At 50.7% G+C, this 22,807-nt stretch overlaps 1 protein-coding gene and 1 non-coding gene across 2 annotated transcripts in view; one reads left to right on the forward strand and one right to left on the reverse strand.

Moving 5' to 3' along the window:
- Positions 1-20,520, forward strand: part of MAP4K2 (mitogen-activated protein kinase kinase kinase kinase 2) — a 39,358-nt gene extending 18,838 nt beyond the window's left edge. Inside the window, exons 13-32 of the mRNA XM_077920197.1 lie at positions 784-862; positions 1,440-1,498; positions 1,966-2,009; positions 2,380-2,418; positions 2,857-2,893; positions 2,979-3,150; positions 5,561-5,673; positions 6,211-6,252; positions 6,441-6,525; positions 6,612-6,691; positions 7,778-7,838; positions 8,313-8,436; positions 9,155-9,213; positions 10,869-10,972; positions 11,115-11,286; positions 14,793-14,861; positions 14,986-15,072; positions 15,534-15,604; positions 16,874-16,929; positions 18,612-20,520. Of these exons, the coding sequence (XP_077776323.1) occupies positions 784-862; positions 1,440-1,498; positions 1,966-2,009; positions 2,380-2,418; positions 2,857-2,893; positions 2,979-3,150; positions 5,561-5,673; positions 6,211-6,252; positions 6,441-6,525; positions 6,612-6,691; positions 7,778-7,838; positions 8,313-8,436; positions 9,155-9,213; positions 10,869-10,972; positions 11,115-11,286; positions 14,793-14,861; positions 14,986-15,072; positions 15,534-15,604; positions 16,874-16,929; positions 18,612-18,699 (1,641 nt within the window). The 3' untranslated portion in view covers positions 18,700-20,520. The remainder of the gene's footprint in view (positions 1-783; positions 863-1,439; positions 1,499-1,965; positions 2,010-2,379; positions 2,419-2,856; positions 2,894-2,978; positions 3,151-5,560; positions 5,674-6,210; positions 6,253-6,440; positions 6,526-6,611; positions 6,692-7,777; positions 7,839-8,312; positions 8,437-9,154; positions 9,214-10,868; positions 10,973-11,114; positions 11,287-14,792; positions 14,862-14,985; positions 15,073-15,533; positions 15,605-16,873; positions 16,930-18,611) is intronic.
- On the reverse strand, positions 1,711-1,788 carry TRNAM-CAU (transfer RNA methionine (anticodon CAU)). Its single transcript has one exon. It is a non-coding gene; the product is annotated as a tRNA-Met (tRNA).
- Positions 20,521-22,807: the final 2,287 nt, after the last annotated feature.

Genomic DNA, 22,807 nt, shown 5'->3' on the forward strand with positions numbered 1-22,807 from the left:
CAACCAAAGTCTCTAAATCTTCTTCACCAGTTGCTGTAGAATAATTCAAAAGTTCGATATATACATAACCTGTCACCAAATCGCCGGAACAGAGTTTCCGGATAACCAATCTGTTTCGTTCAATTCTTCATCAGCCAGTCTTGATCAATTCTTCATCACCCAGACTTGTAAGAATTAATATGAGAAGGATACAGTTCAATTTCTTAACAAGCTGAAATTACAATATACGTGCGATGAAATCTGCGTCTGTATAAAATTAGAAAAGAAGGGTCCCAGAATTCCAGACAATTTATCGAAGTCACAAGGTGTCTGTCTCAAAGAGCTCTCTAATGAAGCTAACATCATTATGAAACCAGCAGATAAAGGAGGTGGCAAGAGTTACCACCCCAGGGGCAGAGTGCGGGCAATTGGGGGCTACCATGAGGCCAGAGCTGTTATCTTTTATGTTCTGGTCCTAAACACCTCTGTTGAGAATGAGAGACGTGGGAATCTTCCTCCCACCGCATCACACCAAACTGGCCAGTCTAGCCCAGTGTTGGCAGCCTTGCCTGGCAGTGGCCCTCTCTGGGGTCTTTTCCCAGCCCTTCCTGGAGGTGGCAGCAGGGATTGAACCAGGGACCTCCTGCATGTGGAGCACACGCTCTCCCATGCATTGGCTGAGGCTGATGGGAATTGTAGTCCAAAGCGTACGGAAGGCACCCGATGGGTGAAAGCTGCCCTGGAGGCTCTTTGTTCTGACTGAGTTCTTAGGCATGCTTGGCTTTCTCTCTTTAAACCACTCAGGCCTACGAAGTTTTTCCTGACAAAATCCGTTCCCATCAGCCACACGGGCCAGTCGAAGGGACCCTTGCAGAGATCCAGTGTAAGTTCCTCATCTCCCCCGGCTCCCCCGCCCACCTGTTTGGACCCTGATTTCTCTCTCCGGTGGGGCTTTAAATCAGCCTGATTTCTCTCCAGACTCTCCCGTGGCATGGGAAGCCCCCTAGTGAAAGTGGAAAGCTGTTTGGGGCGGGGGATGCTGGTGAAAGTTCCTTCTGGAGATGGTGGGTGAAAGGTGCCCCAGGAGCTTAGAATGGCATGGAGTTGAGCAGAGGGGGGCGGAGAGGTGGCAGTCAGGTTGGCGTGGTGCAAACTCCATGGCAGGGCCTGTCTGGTGTTCCTGCTGGTGTGTTTGCACTGTGCCACCCTCATGGCTACCTCTCCCTCCCAGCATCAGCAGCCTGCCTTCTAGGAGGTCCGGAAAGCGCCTCTGCCCCCCCTCCCCAAGTCCTGAGCTATTGTGGGGTATCCTGCAGGGCCCCCCCTTGTCTTCCAGTGGCCTTTGAAGGCAGGGTATAGGAAGTGTTTTCTTGGGTGAATGGCATGAAGTCATTTGGGCCTTGGTGGTGGTGAGGAAGCCCTACTTCTGAGCAAAATGACTGATGTTTGTTCTTTTATAGTTAATCAGGTCAAATTTGGGCCCCCACTGAGGAAAGAAACAGAGCCTTGGTGCAGTCTGGTAAGAATGTCAGTCAGTGTGTGTGTGTGTATGTTTCGGAGGGGCAAAAGAATGAGTGGATTGCTTGCTTTGGCCCCAGGGCGCGTTTGGGGAGGGAAATTCCCAACTGAAATTCTGACGGGGGGGGGGGGGCAAATTTCATCCATCGAATCATACAGCTGGAAGGCACCACAAGGGTCACCTAGTCCAACCCCCGCAATGCAGGAATATTTTACCCAACATGGGGTTTGAACCCACAACCTTGAGATTATGAGTCTCATGCTCTCCCAGCTGAGCTATCCCAGCTGGGTCATTGGCCCACCTCACCCGATATTGCCTACTCTTGACTGTTGGTGACTTTCCAGGGTAAGGTGCTTCTTGCCTCCCCCATCCCCCCCGCTCCTTCTTTCACTGGGTATTTTTGGGGAGTGTGTGCGTCAAATTATTCTTGCCTTAAGATTTAACAGTAATTTTTGTGTGTTTTGCAGAAGGAGGAGGAAGAGGAGAACTGGATGGTCTTAGGAGATGGAGAGTAAGGAGCCTGGGAGAGGGGTAGGGTGATGGGAGGTGGGTAGGAGCCCCTGTTTCTCATCCCTCCCCACCTTTGTGAAACAGGATGGCCACCTTTTCCTCCCTGCTGGGAGGAAGAGCTTGAGAGCGGCCGCTTTTTCTCCCCCAGCAGAGATGGGGAAAGCAGGGCCTGTTGAATTCTTCCTGCTTTGCTGCTATTAAGGGGACAACCAGGAAAAGGGCCACCTTCCTACAAGGAAGGGGGTGGAATTTAGGGAGTTAGAAATGAGGTTAACGTAGTTGCGGGGGGGAGGAGAAGGAAGGAGGCAGGGCTGCTGCACAGGTGTGCGATTTCCTGATGGTACTTTTGGTGCTGTTTTTCTCCTCTTTAGGAGCCTCCTTCAGTCGGTGGAAGAAGCACTAGAGGAAAGGTATGCTGATGCTTGGGTGGAGGAGGAGAACTTTGGGAGCTGTTGCCTTTCTATGACTTCAGCTCTTTGTACGCCTCTGGCCCTCTGTTACTGTCTCAGCTCCGGCAGGCAGAGACAGAAGAGGTGGAGCTGCCTTTCCAGCGAGGCCCCATCCTGCAGTTCTGCCACTCCCATCTCCAGACAGGCAAACTCAGCCCCCAATCTTCTGTGAAGTTTTTAACTTCCCCTGCCCTGACCTCCAATGTATTTAGGCTGGCAACTGAAGAACGAGTCTCTCTGCACATGCTCAGGCACTCTGTTCCTTGCTTATTGTGGAGCTTTGGCAGTTAGGTTCTGGAGCCAAGTCCTGGTCTGTGTGGGCGCAAACCGAGCCCCAAATATTCCCCTTTCAAGGCAATACACCTCTTTCTGTTCTGATGAGTCCTTTGTCTCCTGCAGGAGCCTCACCATTCGCCCAGCAGGCACCACAGAGAAGGTACTGTTCTTCATTGCATCTATCCTATTACCCTCTCCACCCTCAGTCTCCCCCACTAAGAAGCCCTTTCCCTTGCTTTATTCAGGTCCATGAGGAACAGCGGCCCAGCAGCACTGGGGAGGGGGACATGAGCACCATCAAGAGGGGGCCCCTGTGGGATTTTCTCAACCTGGAGCTGGCCTATAAGGCTCCCTGGGAGCTCGAGGAGGGCCTCGACTTCCCAGCCCCCGAGTGTCAGAGAAGCCAGAGCCTGCCAGGTGAGGAAGAAGTGGAGCCACGTGGGTTGCGGTGAACGCAGATGGGCCCCAAAATGGGTTTGGAGTCTTCACCCTTTTAGGAGAGGGGATTTGTGTTCTGAAAGCGGAAATCCACAGAAAAGAGCCATGAGAAAGCATGCTGGGGAGTGGGGATGGAGATGGCACAAGCGCTGGCCAATAGGCCCTGTGCACAGAACCGGCTTCTGGTGCAAGCTGGTTTCTTCTGAGCTCAGTTGGTTCTACACCAAAGGGCTATCTAGTTTATCTAGTTTATCCTGTTTTCCGATGCCCGGAGCCCAAATTTGCCCAAAGCGGCTCAGGTTTTGCCCCAAGGAAAGCCAAAGTCTGTGACATGTATAAATGATAGAAATGGAGCCACTTCATTCTACTCATTCTACATGATTCATTCCAGGTTTTGCCAGTGCTGGAAAGGGGAAGCTGCACCTCTTCCTCACTGGATATCTTACTCAGCCCCTTGTGATATTTCACCACGAATTGCCCACATGCTGTCAAGCATATATTAGGCACCTTGAGCAGAAACTTGTTCCCTGCTTTTTCACCTCCTTGAAAGCTGGGATTCTTCCAGGTGCTGAATTTTCACACCATCTTGAATTATGCTCTGTTTGAATGAATTCAACCTTTTCCAAGACCAGCTGTGAAGCAGGGTTTAATCTGGTGCTCTGAAGGCTCAGGTGACAATAACTTAGTTAGGGTGGCAATAAGGATTAAACCCTGCTTCGTTACATCCTCCTAAGATCAAATAGGCTACAGTCCTATGAATGCTTGATTACTCCTGGTGGAACTTACTTGTGTGTGAACGTGCATAGGATTGCTTTGTGAGATGCCACAGGTAGACTCCTCCCCCCCCTTGTTTTTCTGCTATAGTAAATAAAGCCACTAAAGGTAGTTATTAACCAGAGACTTTAAAAAATAATAATAATACCAGACTGCTCATTCTGTCGTCTTCAGCGAACATGGAAAAACAGGCTACTAGCCTCTGAGCTAGAGATGTGAAGGCCTGGGGCGCGGGGGAATGAAAAACTGGGAAAGGGGGAAACATTTTGCCACACATTTTTTTTAAAGGAATGGGGGGAGGAACTGAGGGAAATTGGAGGGGGACACACACCGGGATCTCCTCCTGATGCTTCCACTTTCCCTCAAGCTTTCACAGCTCTTCTCTTACCAACTGTGGAGAAGGGGAGGAGAAGATGGGTTGGGGGGGGCTCCTGCTCCTCTTCTATGGCCAGAATGGGATCCAAGTGGGGCGGGAACTTCCTATCACCCTCTGCTTGCCCATTTGCTTCCTTGCTTTCCTCCAGGGAGTTCCATGACACCCACGGCAGGATGTTAAACACAGACCCGGATTTTAAACACAGACCTGGATTTCAGCTTCCTATTTTGCCGGCACATCACACACCCAAATGTTTTGGGTGTGTTTTTTAATTAAAAGCAGCCTCCAGAAGCCATAATGCTGAGAGGAGGAGGAGAGGCAGTGAATGTATGTTTGTTTGGGGGGGGGGGCAATAGTAGTGTTTAACTCTTTCCCTACCACCCTTTTTAAAATGCATTGTTTTCTGCGGTTGCTCCCCTCGCCCTTTTACAGGATTCCTAAAGGATGTTGCTGTTGGGGGGGGGTCAAAGCTGGGGTCTTCATTGCATGTATTTTTAAAAATGGATTTATATCCTACTTTTTTAAACAACAACAACAACAACAACACAAGGCTTCATGGCAGCTGAGAATCAAATCTGATAAACCAATACATTACATACAGTAAAAAGATAAAACCATGCAATAAAACGGCATAGTAGAAAGAAAGCAAATCTGGCAGCAGGGAGCGGAGTAGATAAAATGAAATGGTTGGCAATTAAAACCAAGCCGGTACAGAAATGGAGTACAGTGGTGCCTCGCAAGACGAAATTAATTCGTTCCGCGAGTTTTGTCGTCTTGCGATTTTTTTCGTCTTGCGAAGCACGGTGTCGGGAAAGTTTTGGAAAAGCTTCAAAAATCACAAAAGTCTTTAAAAACCTCAAAAAAGGCTACCACACCACGTTCTATGAGTTGCTCCTCGAAGTCAAATCGCAACTGTATTAACGGTGTTAAGAAAAAGGAAACAAACTTGCAAGACGTTTCCGTCTTGCGAAGCAAGCCCATAGGGAAAATCGTCTTGCGAAGCAGCTCAAAAAACCCTTTCGTCTAGCGAGTTTTTTGTCTTGTGAGGCATTCGTCTTGCGAGGTACCACTGTAGTGGGAGGGGGCTCGGCAGGGAAAGGGTTTAGCAGCCATCCAGGATGGCATCTGTGCAGTTGGGTGGGCTAGTAGAATCCAGCAAAGAGGGGCTCCATTTCTGACCCCTTCTTAAATCTTTTAATTTGTGCCGGTGTGACAGCAGTGCTTGTGTTTCCCCCACAGACAACGCAGATCTGAGCGATCCTTCAGATACCTCACGGACAGGCTCCCCCAAGCCTGTGGACTCGCTCCTCTCCACAGAGTGGGCTACTATGAAGAGGAAGGAAGAGGCCACTGTAAGTGGGGGCAGGTGGGGACAGAAGCATCCCAAAATCTCCCAAGCAAGGAAGCCTGGGATCAGAGCAGATAAATCAACCGTTAAAGCCTGTTTCTGGTGGAGGAAACATGGTCTTCCGAAACACGACCTAGCTGGCTAAAATCTTTGGAGAGAGTGCCAGCCGGATGGGCTGCTGGGTTTCCCCCTCCAAATATTTGTGGGGTGTAGTAAGAGGGAAAGGTGGGGCTTGGGGAGTAGCAGGACATGTCTGGATTGGCTCTTTGACACTTGTGAAAAAACCCCCAACGTTCCTGTTTCTCATGAGAAGTGCCCCGCCCCACCTGCTACAGGTACGGGGTTGAAGGTTGCAATCCTATTGAGGGGAAGGGGTCTGGAGTTAACCCAATATGTTGGCATCTTCAAATAACTACACCTTTTCTCCCTCCCTTCCTTCCTTCCTTCCTTCCTTCCTTCCTTCCTTCCTTCCTTCCTTCCTTCCTTCCTTTCTTTCTCTGGTGACTTCCCCCACCTCTTCTTGACCCCTCCTCTCTTGCAGAGGTTGCTGTGTCATGGGTTGCCTCCTACTCCAAAAGTCCACGTAAGTCCTCTTCACTGGGCAGGGGAGGGTGGTACATGCATCAGCAAACTGGAGCCAGGAGACTGGGGTGGGGCAGGGGGTTCACAGCCAAGGAACTTTGTAGGTCTCAGTATAGGAGCCCTGGAAATGGGTCTCCAGCTCCCCTCTCCGCTCCCCTCTCCAGCTTTCTGTGTCTTCTCTTTTCCAAGATGGGGGCCTGTTTCTCCAAAGTCTTCAATGGCTGTCCGCTGAAAATCAACTCGGCTACGACGTGGATCCACCCAGAAACACGAGGTAGAACCCGCACGATTCCTGTGGAACCTTGGCACCAGAGATTGGCAGCTGGTGATCTGACCTCCCCCTCTTCTTCCCCACCGTAGATCTCTACCTAGTGGTGGGAGCTGAAGAAGGCATCTACACACTCAATCTCCATGAGCTCCATGAGGACACGATGGAGAAGGTGAGGACCCCGAAGAGGGAGGAGCTGGGATGGAGGGTTCTGGACACCATGGGAAGCAGGGGCGGATCCTTGTTTCCACACGCCCCGTGGGACCACGTTTGGGCCTGCCCACCTGTCTTATCACCTGACATTAAAACGATGCCAAATTACCCAAGTTAGAAATTGAGCGGTGCCAGCAAAAAAACAACTCTGCTCAGCACCAATGCTCAGTGGAAGGCATTGGTCAAGGGGCTGCTGGCTGAGGCAACATGGATGCGTGGCCTCAGCTGCAGTGGTGCTGTCCATGGTCCTGAATCGCAGTTGTGTTGCTTTCCCTCCAAAGGGCCAAGAGCTACCTTCCCTCTGCCCTTTCCGGGCATGACCCGTGCTTCATAGCTTTGTTTCGAAATGCTCTTATTTTTGCTCCAGAGCTTCCCCCACAAAAAACCTGCTCTTTACTGCTGAGTTGGAGCAAACAGCAATCCATGGAAAACCCAAGTTGCTGTTTGTTGTGGTTCAGGTTTAAAGAGCTGGTTTTCGTGAGGAAAGCTCTGGGGTGAAAGAAAGAGAACTCGGACAAGGAGCTTCAGAATTTGGAGTGGCAGGTCTGGGGCAAAGCTAAGCCCTCACTTGACCCTTGCCCTGCCTGCCAGGGGAACTAGGAACTTCTGGCCTCTCCTTGCTTGGGCCTTTACCATGACCACCACCAGAGGTGGACATCCCCCGCGGATTGCAACAGAAGGGCAGGTGGGGGGGTGCATTTGGTGGCGGTCAACTCAGGAGGCACTTTTAATTCATCGCTCAGAGATGCCCACGAGACTGTCTTTCAAGATGCTGAGGTTTCTTATCCCCACAGGCTCTTTTCTTATGATCGTTGAAATTTTATATTGTTTTTGCTGGCTCCTTTAAAATATCTATATATATATAAACACTATTCAATCTTCATTAAGTTCCTTGTATCTAACTTGGACACACTTGTTTCATGCCACGAAAATGCAGAGATGGCCCAACAAGCGACTGATCTCTCTCTCGCCACTTCTCCCTCTCTCTCCTGCTTTGTGCAATTCGTCCCCCCGCCCCCACCCCCCGCCTGCTCCCCTCCCCCAGCTCCTTCCACACAGGTGCTCTTGGCTCTACTGTATGAACAATGTGCTACTGACCTTAGCTGGTGAGTGTCCAGAGACAGAGCTAGAACCACCCCCCTCATTTTCCCTCTTTTTGCCTTGCCCATAGGTATCGGGGTCGATTTAAGGGGACTGGGGGTGAGCTTCACACGTTGGGTTTAGAGGGGGAATTGAGTGTGTGGCTATAGGATTGAAGAGTCCAGAAGGTCTCTGTATACAGTGGTACCTCGGGTTACATACGCTTCAGGTTACACACTCCACTAAGCCAGAAATAGTGCTTCATGTTAAGAACTTTGCTTCAGGATAAGAACAGAAATCGGGCTCCGACGGCACGGCAGCAGCCGGAGGCCCTATTAGCTAAAGTGATGCTTTAAGAACAGTTTCAGGTTAAGTACGGACCTCCGGAACGAATTAAGTACTTAACCCTAGGTACCACTGTATATATAAAGGCACCTGCTTAAACTTCCATTTTGCTCCGGCAAATGATCCTCCCAATTTTCCCACTTCTGCCTTTGCAGGGAAGTCCTCCCAGCTCTCTTCCCACAACCTTGTGGGTCTCTTTGAGCAGCGGCGTCAGCTGCAGAAGCGGCAGGTCCCCCTCTCCATCGCCACCAACCGGCTGACAGAGCGAATCATCCCCAGGTGGGGAGAGGCGGGGAGGGAGGGACCCCCCCCCTGCCCCCTGCCCCACTTCAAAGAGAGGAGAGTAGTAAATTCTCTTCTCCCCGCTCCCAACCCCATGTTCGATCCTAGTGGTGGAAGTATGGCTGATTTCTCCAAGCTGCTTCCCAGGAGCCGCTTGCGACTGGAACTGAAGCTGGGAAGGGTTGGCTGTGGGGTCCCGGGAAAGATGTTGGGCAGGCAGAGGACCCATGGGAGCAAGGAGCTGTGCAGAGCCTCAGATCTCCACCCTGTGGTTTCTGGAGGCCCCTGGGCTTAAGAGGCAGCCTGTACATTCCTAAGCCAGCCTATGTGATGCCCAAAATGCCCTCCCTGGTGACTTCAGGTGACTCCCACCTGAAAGCGCCCCACCTGGCAATGCCAGTGGTATTGAGGCTGGTGGACCCAGTGGGTTTGATTTCCTATAAAAGCAGCTTCCTGAGTTCCCGCTTAATAATTCCTTTATTGGGCCTCATGAGGACTGGAGTCTTACTTCATTTTGTGAGGGAAGGACTATAGCTCTGTATTAAGAGTTCCTGCTTTGCAAACAGAAGATGGTCCCCCGCTCAGTCTCAGACAGACTTTTCAGTTAAGGACGGACTTGGCAGGGAGGACCCTCTCCTCTTTGCCTCTGACCTGGTGAAATTTGCCCCCCACCACACACACACCCAGGCCTAAATCTGTTCCTTTCTCTTGACAGGAAGTTTGCCCTCTCAGCCAAGATAGCTGACACCAAAGGATGCTTGAAGTGCCGTGTAGGTGAGTTTTCTGGAGTGGGCAGGCCTGTTGGGAAATGACAGTTGGTGACTGTGTGAGGGAAAGAGGAGTTTTGGGGACGTGGAGGAGATGAGGGGGAGAGGGAGAGAGATGAAAGGATAACTTACAGTTTTTATTCTATTTATATCCCAGCTTTCCTCCAAGGAGCTCATGAAGTCATATGAATAATAATAATAATTTATTTATACCCCGCCCATCTGGCTGGGTTTCCCTAGCCACTCTGGGCGGCTTCCAACAGAATATTAAAATACAATAGTCCATTAAACATTAAAAGCTTCCCTAAACAGGGCTGCCTTCAGATGTCTTCTAAAAGTCTGGTAGTAGTTGTTCTCTTTGACATCTGGTGGGAGAGCGTTCCACAGGGCGGGCGCCACTACCGAGAAAGCCCTCTGCCTGGTTCCCTGTAACTTGGCTTCTTGCATGAGGGAACCGCCAGAAGGCCCTCGTGCTGGATCTCAGTGTAATTTTCTTCCTCCCCGTTCTCCCCTCACAACAACCCCATGATGTTCAGTGGAGAATTGGATATTCAAAATTTGACTGATATTTGGGTCACACCAGTATTCCCCACCCCAAAGCCAAAAAGGGAGCAGCTTTTAAACTCTGGTCTTATTTCATCGACAAAGGGATGGGAGGGTGGAAGTGTGTGACAGTTTGTATATGTTTAAAAAATGACCTGGCCAATACAAATGAAAACCCACTTGCGCCCACATGGTGGAGGCGACGTTGTAGCCCTGTGTTATGCCAGCCTCCTGGAGTGTTGTGCTTTCTTGAGAAATGCAGTTGGGTGGAATTGGAGTAAGCCATGCTGAAAGGGGGAAGTGGGTGATTAATGGCTTCCTCATCCATTGGAAAAAGAAAACGGGGTGACTCTTGTGGGTGTGCGGAATTTGATGAGAAACACGGCATGATGAGGAAATAGTAATCAATGCCTCCCCCAGAAGCCCTTTAGCAGTCAAATTTGCAGCTTTCCCCACCACTCACTTGCATTCCCCTAAAAAACAAGCCCAGTGAAAAGCCCAAGACCATAGGTGAGTGAAATTCGGCTAAATTATGTCCTGGAGGAATTGTGGGGTGTTGTGCCTTCCAGATCCAGAGCAGCATTGTTGCAGGCCCAGCAACAGTCACATGCAACCAGCTGCAATTTTGCAGCCTTTTGGAGCCTGCGTGAACATGGAGAGCCCTTCACACAACATGTTAAACCGGAAGGCTTTTTGCTCGCTGAAGTTAATAACGCAAGCGGGGTAGTGTTTTAGCGCAAATTAAAACGCAGCTCTTTTATTTTGAAAGATAAACACACCGCTAAAATGGCACTGCCCATGTGCCCAAGTGTGGAGGGCATGACAGCAGGCTCAACCCACAACATGGTATAACAACTTCCTTGCCTGCAGCCCAGTCTCTGAGCTGCTCAGCTGCACCATGCTCTGCCGCATTTCTTCTTGACAGGACAGAGAATTGCACTCTGAATTAGTTTTTCTCAAGACACAGGGAGAGGCGCCATGAGAAGCAAACCCCTTTTCTGCTGTCAGCTGCTGCTGGGCAGGAGGCCTTGACCAAAGAGGCAGCAGGAGGCTCTTCTGGGGGAAGGGGGGACTTTGGGGAGGTTGACACCCCCCCCCCCCGGTTCTTCTGTATTTCAGTGCGAAATCCTTACTCTGGTAGTACCTTCCTCTGCGCTGCACTCCCCTCCAGCCTGGCCCTCCTGCAGTGGTACGAGCCTTTGCAGAAGTTCATGCTGCTGAAGGTAAGTGGGTGCAGGGCCAGGAATGGGGGTGCAGGATGGGACTCCCCCTCTGGCCTTCCAAAGAGCACCCAAGGGAGCAGGGAGGGAGGGCATGGTTGGGCAGTGTCAGACCTGGTTCCTGCATCCTCTCTCTCCTCTCCAGCACGTCTCTGTGGCGCTGCCCGTCCCCCTGACCCTCTTTGAGCTGCTGGTTGTGGAGACGGAGGAATACCCACAAGTGTGCTTGGGGGTCACCGGCACTGACCAGCCAGGGGCGGAGCTGCATTTCAGCACCCTCTCCCTCAGCACTGGCCTCAGCACCTCAAGCCCTTCAGGTAAGGAACGCCTTATGAGGAACGGCTAAGGGAGCTGGGCATGTTTAGCCTGGAGAAGAGGAGGTTAAGGGGTGATATGATAGCCATGTTCAAATATATAAAAGGATGTCACATAGAGGAGGGAGAAAGGTTGTTTTCTGCTGCTCCAGAGAAGCGGACACGGAGCAATGGATCCAAACTACAAGAAAGAAGATTCCACCTAAACATTAGGAAGAACTTCCTGACAGTAAGAGCTGTTCGACAGTGGAATTTGCTGCCAAGGAGTGTGGTGGAGTCTCCTTCTTTGGAGGTCTTTAAGCAGAGGCTTGACAACCATATGTCAGGAGTGCTCTGATGGTGTTTCCTGCTTGGCAGGGGGTTGGACTCGATGGCCCTTGCGGTCTATTCCAACTCTATGATTCTATGATTCTAAGAGAGAGGGAAACCGGCATGGAGTCAGGGAGGGGTGGGGCACGGCCCCTTTAAGAGCTGCTGCTTAGTACTGTTAGGCCTCCCCCCTCTGCTCCCCTTTGGAGGGAACCCACAGGAGGGCAGACGGCTCCTGGGCTCAGTCCTTCTTGTGGGTTTCCCAATACAGTCATACCTCGGGTTACAGACGCTTCAGGTTGCGTTTTTTGGGTTACGGACCGCCGAAACCCGGAAGTACCGGAACGGGTTACTTCCAGGTTTTGGCAGTCGCACATGCGCCGAATCGCAACCTGCGCAGATGCGGGTTGTGAATGCTGCGGGCTGCGAACATGCATCCCGCACGGATCATGTTTGCAACCTGAGCGTCCACTTTACAGGCGTCTGGTTGGTGTTGTTAGAACAGGATGCTAGACTAGATGGGAGCCCCATTGGCCTGATCCTACAGGACTCTTCTTACATTATTTTTTTCTTAAGGAAGGGCGAAGGACAAAAGCCAGGTGTGCAGGAATAAATAAACACATAATAAAATAATCTCTGCCACAGATGCACCCCATAGGCCTGAGTGGTTTGTTGTTACAATGGACCCAACCCCAAATGTTGGAGGATATCCTGGCTCCTTTATCGGGAATGATCCTGTTTAAGGTTCCAGCCACTAAGGTTCCAGGGCGGTCCCCTTCGAGGGGAAGATGTTGGAGTCTCAAGCAGGCCTAATGACCCCCCCCAACCCCAACTTTTCCATTTCTAACACACATTCAGCATTTAATGGCTCCTGGAAACCTTTGACTACGCTCAGGGCTGTATGGGGTTTGCCCCCTCTGGCCCTTTAAAAAGTTGTTTTGTACTTCTGCATACCCCTCAGCGTTCATCCGAGCATGGTGACCCTGTTGGCACCTGCCCAACTAAGTTTACGAGTAGAATTTTTGTGTGTGTTGAATAAAATTATGTTTTTAATCTTGACTTTCCACTAAAGAGCTCAGGGCAACAGACATGGTTCCTCTTCCAACCATTTTATCCTCACAACAACCCTGTGAGGTGGGTTAGGCTGAGAGATGACGACGGGCCCAGGATCACCCAGGATGCATGTGAAGAGTTCAGTTCTGTGGGGCATATTTGACCATGGGTGGTCAAAGGCAAAGTAACCAGATGGCAGCTGGCTGGACTGGTGCCAGAGACTGCATTGCCCGGCAGCTGCCAAGGCCCATGGCTCAGGAGGTCACCCAGCTGCCAGCAAAAGCTGCCATATAAAGAGAATCTTCCATCTGGCTCAGAATTTTAGGTTTAAGGTGCTGGTTTTAACCTTTAAAGCCCTATACGGCCTAGGACCCCCGTACATACGGGACCGCCTCTCCTGGTATGTCCCACAGAGAAACTTACGGTCTTCAAATAAAAACATCTTGAAGGTCCCAGGCCACAGAGAGGTTAGGCTGGCCTCAACTAGAGCCAGGGCTTTTTCGGCTGTGGCTCTGATCTGGTGGAACACTCTGTCACAAGAGACCAGGGCCCTGCGGGACCTGACATCTTTCTGCAGGGCCTGCAAGACAGAGCTGTTCCACCAGGCCTTTGACCAGGGCACAGCCTGACTCCCTCCCTCGGCAATCTTCGCGGAGCTCTGGCCCAATGGTTGCTAGTGGCTTGAATTAATTAATTTTATAATGAATGATTTTAGAGTGTTGTTTATGCTGTACTTTTGTACTGTTTTATTGTTGTTAGCCGCCCTGAGCCCGGCTTTGGCTGGAGAGGGCGGGATATAAATAAAATTTATTATTATTATTATTATTATTATTATTATTATTATTATTATTATTTATTTATTTATTTATTTATTTATTGCCTGCAGTGACTAGCAGGAGCTGTCCAAAGTTTTAGGCCCTACAAGGAGATGGCAGCGGGGACTGAGCCTTGGGAGCTTCTGCATGCAAAGCAGATGCTCTACTGCTGAGCTGGTTTGCCCTTTCCCTAAAAATAAAATAAGATTCTAGTCCTCATGGTTCCAAACAAGGGACTGAACTGAATAGGAACGCAGTCTGTGTTTATTAAAGGTAAAAGGTAAAGGTACCCCTGCCCGTATGGGCCAGTCTTGCCAGACTCTAGGGTTGTGCGCTCATCTCACTCTAGAGGCCGGGAGCCAGCGCTGTCCGCAGACACTTCCGGGTCACGTGGCCAGCGTGACAAGCTGCATCTGGCGAGCCAGCGCAGCACACAGAAACGCCGTTTACCTTCCTGCTAGAAAGCGGTCTCTATTTATCTATTTGCACCCAGGGGTGCTTTCGAACTGCTAGGTTGGCAGGCGCTGGGACCGAGCAACGGGAGCGCACCCCGCCGCGGGGATTCGAACCGCCGACCTGACGATCGGCAAGTCCTAGGCGCTGAGGTTTTACTCACAGCGCCACCCGCGTCCCTCTGTGTTTATTAGGACCAGTCAAATGTTGGGTTATGGAAAATAGCAGGAGAGATTTATTTTAATGGGGGGATTACTGATTTAAAAGTAAGGATTTGTGGGCTGACAAAGTGAAGAGTAGCTCTTCTTGACATTAGGGAATATGTTATAGTTAAGCAAAAGTCTAGAAATGAACAGCCGATGGGTAATAAAGAGGAAGAAAATTGAAGGGGGGGGGAATCAAAGATAAAATGCTAAAGTATCGTTTTTGAAATGGAATTTAGAAATGTATTTAATATTGAGCAGCTAACGAGGGTGGGAAGTGAACCATCAAGATGGCAGGGTGGGAAGTCACTTTTAAATTTGTACTGAATTTGAATTAATGTGATGTTAAATTCATTAAATATTTTGAAAAGCAATAAGAAATAATTGGCAAAAAAAAAAAAAAAGGGACGTAGGAAACCGCCTTATGGTGAGTCAGATCCATTGCTCCATCAGTGGCTCTTCATGGTTTCATACTGGGGACATTCCCTGTCCTGTAAGGAGATTTCACCAGCGACTGAGCCTGAGGCAGTCTGCATGCCAACCACCTCCTCTTTTCCCACTGACATCTCGGCCCTCTTGCTCCACCTCCCATTCCTCTGAATGTGGCCCCCAGCTTCCCCCGCCCCTGCTGCCAGGGCCAGCCCTAGACTAGCCTCCCATGCTTCTCTCCTTGCAGGTCGGCCCTTGGTCATGGCCAGCCACGTGACGCAGATGGACCGAGACACTGTCCTGGTGTGTTTTGAGCGTAAGTCTTTCCCCAGTTTGACCTGCTCCCTTGGCCTTGGCCTCCCCGCGGTCTGCCTGCCCCTCCCCTCGCTTGCCTCTTTGCCCTTTGGCCAACGCTGCCCCTCCTTCTCTCGTTCCCACAGGTTGTGTGAGGGTGGTGAACCTCCACGGCGCCCCTCAGGGAGCCCTTCCTCCAGAGCTCACGTTCCACTTCCCTATCGAGACCATTGGTAGGTGAGGGTCCCTGGGTGGGGTGTGTCAGGTGGGGTTTGAGGCCTCCCAAACGGGTCATGGATCCTCGAGTGCCTTCCCTCTGGCAGTGCAGTCATACCTCATGTTACGTTTGCTTTAGGTTGAGCGTTTTCAGGTTGCGTCCTGTGGAGACCCGGAAGTACCGGAAAGGGTTACTTCTGGGTTCCTCCGCTCGCTTATGCGCAGACGTGCAAAATGACGTCACATGCATGTGCAGAAGTGGTGAATCGCAACCCGCGCACACGCAGACGTTGGTTGCGTTCCTTTCAGGTTGTGAATGGGCCTCCGGAACGGATTCCGTTTGCAACCAGACGTACCACTGTATCGGATTTGGGAGGTGGGGTTCCTGATTCCTGAGTTAAGAGGCTCTTGCTATGACAGCCAACCTCTGACGGGGGGGGGGGCTGTTTGCTTACTTGTTGTCTCCCCATTCTTGCAGTGTGCCTTCAGGACAGTGTCCTGGCCTTCTGGAAACATGGCATGCAAGGCCGAAGCCTGGAATCCAGTGAGGTGAGTCCGGCCAGCCTGGGGCAGAGGGGCCTGTGGGCATTGAACCACCAGCCTGACAACAGGACCATCAGAGAAAACATGAGTTAAGCTCCATTGGGCGGTGGGGGTGGTGAGGTGCTGTTTTTCCTGGACTGTGTGCCTTCCGTCTGTGACATTTGACGTACAGGGGATAGCTCAGTGGGTAGAGCATCAGACTCTTAACCTCAGGGTTGTGGGTTTGAGCCCCACATTGGACCAAAGATTCCTGCATTGCAGGGGGTTGCACTAGATGATCCTTGTGGTCCCTTCCAATTCTATGTATACCCTGTTGGAAACACGCCCGGGAAGGCCGCCAACTTCCCAAGACTCCTGGGCGTCTCTCCGGTGGTCCTCCCTGACTGTAAATTACCCTCAGTCCAGAGAGACCGGGGATAAGCGACCCCTCCCTCCTGAGAGGAGCACGCCCTTCTTCTGGCATGTCATTGCAGAAGAAAGAGTCAATCGTAGTTCTAAAACTACTTTATTTTGCAGTCTATATGTACAGAGAATCCATCAGCATGTCTGTGCTCTTTGAGCACCAGTACAGAACAGCAACACTTTCAGAAGTGAAACTGACTTCCAACAGTAAGACTTCCTGTCTCACACACTCTCAGACACTCACATGATGTATATACAAAACACATTACAACAGTACCACTCGCTGGGGCAGCTCGGATAGATAGAAATCCTAACATACCTACCCATTCAGGAGGGTCCTTAGCTCAGTGGCAGAGCATTTCCTTTGCATGCAACACATCCCAGGTCAAACCCTGGAATGCTGCTGGTGTGGGACCAGACTGAGCTGAATGGACAAACAGTCTGACTCAGCATAAGGCATCTTCCTGTCTCTGACCTCCACTGCACTCTCCTTTCATGGTTTAAGTGGTGCCTTTCTGCTGCGTGGCTTAGTGGTTTATTGGACTAGAGATGGGCAGGCCTGGGTTCAAATCCTCACTCGGCCATGAAACCCACTTGGATGGCTTTGAGTTCTCATAGGAGGTGGTTGTGAGGATAAAGTGGTGGGCTGGGGATTATGTGCAGCAACCCTGAGCTCCTTGGAAGATGGGTGGGATATAAATACAGTTAATTTTAATCATCATCATTAACAGAGTAGAAAATGTGAGGTAATTAATAGGAGCAGTGGGTTAATTCTTTTTCCTTTTTTGAGAAGTTAAAGGGTATTATGGGTTTGAGAAATGTGGCATCTGACATGGGGATTTCCCACTCAGCTGTCCCTTCCTTCTGTAACAGGTGACGCAGGAGGTGACGGATGAGTCCAGAGTGTTCCGGGTCTTGGGAGCTCACAGGTGAGGAAATGCCTCTGAGGAGGAAACCTCAACATTTCTCCATTTCCCACCTTCCTGTTGCCATGTTACATGGAATTCAGTGTCACCTCCGATCCACATACAGTGGTGCCCCGCAAGACGAATACCTCGCAAGACGAAAAACCCGCTAGACGAAAGGGTTTTCCGTTTTTCGATGCGCTTCGCAAGACGATTTTCCCTATGGGCTTGCTTCGCAAGACGGAAACGTCTTGCGAGTCTTGCGATTTTTTTCGCTCCCCCCCCCCTTTTTCTAAGCCGCTAATAGCCTTTTAGCCACTAAGCCGCTAAGCCTTTAATAGCTGCTAAGCCGCTAATAGCCTTTTAGCCGCTAAGCCGCTAATAGCCGCTAAGCCGCTAATAGCCTTTTAGCCGCTAAGCCTTTAATAGTCGCTAAGCCGCTAAACCGCTAATAGCGCTAATCCGCTAATAGGGTTGCTTTGCAAGACAAAAAAACTGCTAGACGAAGAGACTCGCAGAACGGATTATTTTCGTCTTGCGAGGCACCACTGTACATTGCTTTTTGGCTGAGTGGGTGTGCTTATGAGCCACACTAAACTGCAGTCCGGTGCTCTGTAGAGGAGCTGGAACAGCCTTTCTCTGTGGAGGGGCACCAAAATCTCCCTTCCTCCTTCTGGTGCAGCCAGGACTCCAGCAGAGTTTAGTTTTGCAGCCTCCTGTCGTTCTGTTTGAACCGCAGGTTGTGGTTGGAAACAAGCTCTGGTTTCGTCAAACAACGCATGGTTGGACGTTGTCTTGGCTTGTATGGACCACGGCTGGCGTTTGCTTTTATCCACAATCTCTGGTTCAAATGGAATGACAAGCCAGGATTTTGCAAAAAGGAAGACTCAGCTCTGCTGGAGTCCTCCTCATCCTCCTGTTCACTGCAGATGAGGGAGGAAAGGAGGCTGCAGAGCAGGGAAGCCCAATACTCAGAGATGCATGGTAAGGGCATTTCCCTGTTCAGCGTGGTGGTTGTTATATATTTATTTATAAACCACCTTTTCCATGACAGGAGGCTCACAGATAAAAGAACAGCTAAAACCACCTAGCGTTGCAAGCAAATGGGGCCGGTTTCTCAACTGGAGTGCACTGAAAGCTTTCCTTCCTCCCTGTGCCTTTTAAAAATATTTTTAAAATTTCTATCCCACCTTCCCTCTCAAAGGGCAGCAAAGTCCCTGCCTGTTCCTGGGGTAAAGGTATAGGTAAAGGTAAAGGGACCCCTGACCATTAGGTCCAGTCGTGACCGACTCAGGGGTTGTGGCGCTCATCTCGCTTTATTGGCCGAGGGAGCCGGCGTACAGCTTCCGCGTCATGTGGTGCACGGGTCATGTGGCGCATCTGGCAAACCAGAGCAGCGCACGGAAATGCCGTTTACCTTCCCGCCGGAGTGGTACCTATTTATCTACTTGCACTTTGACGTGCTTTTGAACCTCTAGGTTGGCAGGAGCAGGGACCGAGCAATTGGAGGTCACCCTGTCACGGAGGTTCGAACCACCGACTTTCTGATCGGCAAGTCCTAGGCTCTGTGGTTTAACCCACAGCGCCACCCGCGTACTTCTTGCCAGTGCCCTGGCTGTGCCAGCCCTTCCATTGCCTGCCTGGCACATGCTTGTACATGGGCTGTGCTGCTCATCCTCTTGCCTCCTCTCTCTCCTCCCTGCCAGAGACATCATCCTGGAGAGCACCCCTACAGACAACCCCACAGCGCAGAGCAACCTCTACATCCTGACGGGTCACGAGAGCAGCTACTGACGACCTCCTTCCAAAGCCTCCAGCCTCTGGGAGGTGGCCAGCTCAGCCTTGTGGGGATGCACTATTGTTGGAGACACAGGGCTGCAAGCCATGCCTGCTGATGGCAGAGATGATTGCCAGCCTGTGTGTGTGTGGCAAAGACGGGTTGGAAATCAGAAGAGCCCCCACTCTGCTGCCGCATACACTGGACGCAACCTCGGTTTGGCTCCGGAAATGCTCTTCGCCCGTCGCCCTCGTCTTCCTGAGAACCTGCTGTGCACAAGGATGGGAGGAGCTCTTTCCTCCTGACTTGGGCCAGCAACTCCTGAGAAACTTTTGCAATAATTTGACCACTAGCCATTTGGAAGAATTTGCAATCTTTCCTGGCTGACACCTTGTGCCTGCTTGAATGCTTCCCTTCTTCCCTTTAGGAGTTGCGCTCCCGTGATGCTGCGGAGGGACGCCAAAATCTGCTGCCGTGTGAAGACAATCGTTTGTTGGGTGGGGGAGCGCACCCCCCTTCCCTTAGCACTTGAGCTTTAATTTAAAGGTCTTTCAGGGCACTTTGAGATTCTGGCAACATTTGTTTTGTGGCTGGACAGCTGAGTGGATAGATGCTGAAGATGGGCAGGGTTGAGTGATGATAATGAAAGAGATGGGGTGTCTATGGGGGTTTGGCGTGTGTGTGTGTGTGGTTGGGTGTCATGCTTTTTGATTGACTAGGTAGGGAGAGTAACTGCCTCCCTGCATGGACGGTTGTTTTTTTGGGTGAGACAGTGGTGGCTTAGGTGGCACCTGAGCTCATCGCTCAACAGAGCCTCTCAGGTGCTCCAGGCCAGTTCTGACCATCACTGTAATTAATCCCCATGGAGGACTGTGAAAGGGGCTGTGGAATCTCTAGTGGAATCAGCACCTTTGCAAAAAACTACAGTTCCCAGGAGCCTTTAGAGAGAATGCAATGCAAGCCAGTTTTGAGAAAGTTTACACTATGGGGGCCAAACCAGACAGTATGATAAATGTCTGCTTCTTGCATTGCTTGATGGCCTGTTTTTTTTTTTAAGGGGGTGTAATCAAACAAATTAAATGCAAACTTGCATGTCATGTTATGTGGGGTGTCTTTCGTCCAGCATGTCATGGCCTTACCTATAGTTGCTATCTGGAATGCAAGGAGGAGGAGGCCTGAATCTTTTCCCCATGAACCACAGCCCTGATGAAAATGGTCCCCAGCCACTTCTTGAGGGAATAGCAGCTTCTCTCGCAGGGTAAATAGCTGCCTGGAGGATGGTGTGGCAGGATGGCTGGGGGAAAGGATCCTGATCCTCAGCTGTTCACTTTAAAGTGCAGCCACACATTTAATGTACTGTCTGGGGTTTTGGCCTTCTTTTAGTAGCATGGATGTTCACTCTGAGGCAGGTGGTGAAGCCCCAGCTGGGCCACGTCTTGTGGGTGTCCTGCCCTGGCGGTAGGTTGGCTGAATGACTACTGAGTGCTGCTGCTGTGGTCCTCCTGCCAGGCATGCTGATTCAGCTTGCCTTGGCAGCAGAGGAAGGCTGCACGAGTCACTTCAAGGGAGGTTTGTGTGTGTTTTGGGGGCCCTTCTTTGCTGCCTTTGAAGCCCAGAAGAGACTCCCCATCAGAATCACAACTGTGGACCATCAGGGCTGACCGCAACTCCGCTTAACTTGGATGCCAAGAACTTTCCTTCCCAGGATGCCAATATCTCTGTGGTTTTTAATTGCTAAAGCTGGAATTTATTGTCTGAGAACAGAGGGGAGAAAACCCAAACTTGAAAAGAAAATTGCTATTTAACGTAAGGGTTTGATATTAAATTGTGGTATTTTACTCCCCAGTGGATGTGTGGAATTAATGGATCTGACTTGGTTAAATTTTAAATTGGGAGCCTTTGGTGTGGTGTTTTAGGCCAATCTAGACCTGGAAAAGGGACGCGGGTGGCGCTGTGGGTAAAACCTCAGCGCCTAGGACTTGCCGATCACATGGTCGGTGGTTCGAATCCCCGTGGCGGGGTGCGCTCCCGTTGCTCGGTCCCAGCGCCTAGCAACCTAGCAGTTCGAAAGCACCCTCGGGTGCAAGTAGATAAATAGGGACCGCTTACCAGCGGGAAGGTAAACGGCGTTCCGTGTGCTGCGCTGGCTCGCCAGATGCAGCTTGTCACGCTGGCCACGTGACCCGGAAGTGTCTGCGGACAGCGCTGGCTCCCGGCCTATAGAGTGAGATGAGCGCACAACCCTAGAGTCTGGCAAGACTGGCCTGTACAGGCAGGGGTACCTTTACCTTTACCTTAGACCTGGAAAAACTGTTTGCGGACAAACGTCGGCTCCCTTAGCCAGTAAAGCGAGATGAGCGCTGCAACCCCAGAGTCATTTACGACTGGACTTAACTGTCAGGGGTCCTTTACCTTTACCTTTTTAATTCACTGAAGGATCAAGGACTCCCTCCCTTTTTCTGTGATGCTGATGCTCCTTTTTAACTGGTTAAGAGGTTGGGTGGGCTAAAAAAGAAGACCTGGCTTCTCTCTGCATGTTTCTTTAGGAATTCCATGGGGTTGACTCAGTAGGGGATTGGTATTGTAATCTGCCATGAGCACCCTGGTATGTCGGGAACGGTAAGATATAACCCAACAAATAATTTAAAAAGTTTTTTTTAAAAACCCAGTTCCCTCCCTTTTCATTTGCTATGTGTTTGCGGAGCTTGATTAGCTGAGGACTGGCACTAGGGGTAGGGGAACGCCAGTTTTAACTTACTCTGATGTTGGGGGTGATTCCCTCACCTGTGAACTTGCTTGATCTGCTGCCATAGGCCCAGGGATGGAGGCTGAAGGACACAAGTGACAAATCAGAGCCATGGCAGAGAACACTTGGAGATTCTCAGTGCAAATTCCCACATGTGTATCCCCCAGAGGAGGAGGAGGAGGAATGTGCCTCAATGTCCTCCCACTCCCTGGTTCCAGTTCCCATTCCTTGCACATGCTGCAGCAGGGGGGTGAAGCTGGAATCAGCACCCAGGCATGGACTGCTCCACCCACTCCATCCATCCATCCATGCACATACGTGCATCCACACAAACACACATCCACATTGCAAACAAAGAGGCAGACTGTATTCTCTCTAAGGGGGCCACCCTCTTTTCATCTGAGGGGGCGGGAAAGATGAGCAGCTGGGCAAGCCCCTCCTGGCACTCTCTCCTCCACCTTCCACCACAGGCTCCCCTTGCCACCCTACTTTTGTTCCAGGAAGTCACAACATCAAGAGCAAGTCAAAAGTCATTGCAGTGCTAGGCACCAAATCTTATCTTCCTGGTGCAGACATTGCCTCTGGTTGTTTCCTCTTGTCGCTGTCTTCCCTCCCATGACACAGAAGTGCTGGAAGGCACAGGGACAGCCAGCCAAGCACGCATACACACACATTTACACTTCAGCTGGGACTCGGCGGCAAGAGCACACACACTCCTCCAAAAACACCCCAGTCTTCCTCATTGGTGCATGGAATAACTCAGTCAACAGCATGATCCCAAGGGAATGGAGTGATCAGAACCGTCACATGGAATTAAGTTTGGGGTACAGTTCTTAATTTCTACAGCCACAGGGTAGCATTCCCACCCCCACTGCAAAAGCCCTTTTTCCTAATCCCAGCTGTGTCTTGGCTAGAAGTGACTCTTCAGTGGCCATGGATGGTGGCCCATCATTCCCACTTGTCATAGTTAACACATGGGTTGGGAGAGGGGTCTGCTTCACCAGCATGTTTCCTGCAATAAATGTGGCATTGAAGGAGTTCCCAGCAGGACTGAACCATACCCCTTGGCTGTCCCATCAGTGATGTCTGATGATTGACAGGTGGTTTGGGAGGGAAAGGCCTCCCTGGCCAAATTGGACCCTCTGATGGATCGAGACTAGCCCACAGAATGGAAGTTCTCCACCACCTAATTTGGGGAGGACCCAAGTATAAAAGGGCTGAGAAGCACTTTCCTGAACAAACCCTGCACACTGATTATGACATTTTTAAAAACCTGCCAGAAACCCCCACAGGGGTAATGAACATGCAGGTCTGCCAGCCTAGGGGTGGCCATGATACCACCCACACCATCTGAGAGTGTTGCCAAAAAAATGACAGGT

This window comes from Podarcis muralis, chromosome 16 (assembly GCF_964188315.1).
Source record: "Podarcis muralis chromosome 16, rPodMur119.hap1.1, whole genome shotgun sequence".
In the NCBI taxonomy this organism is placed as follows: Eukaryota; Metazoa; Chordata; class Lepidosauria; order Squamata; family Lacertidae; genus Podarcis; species Podarcis muralis.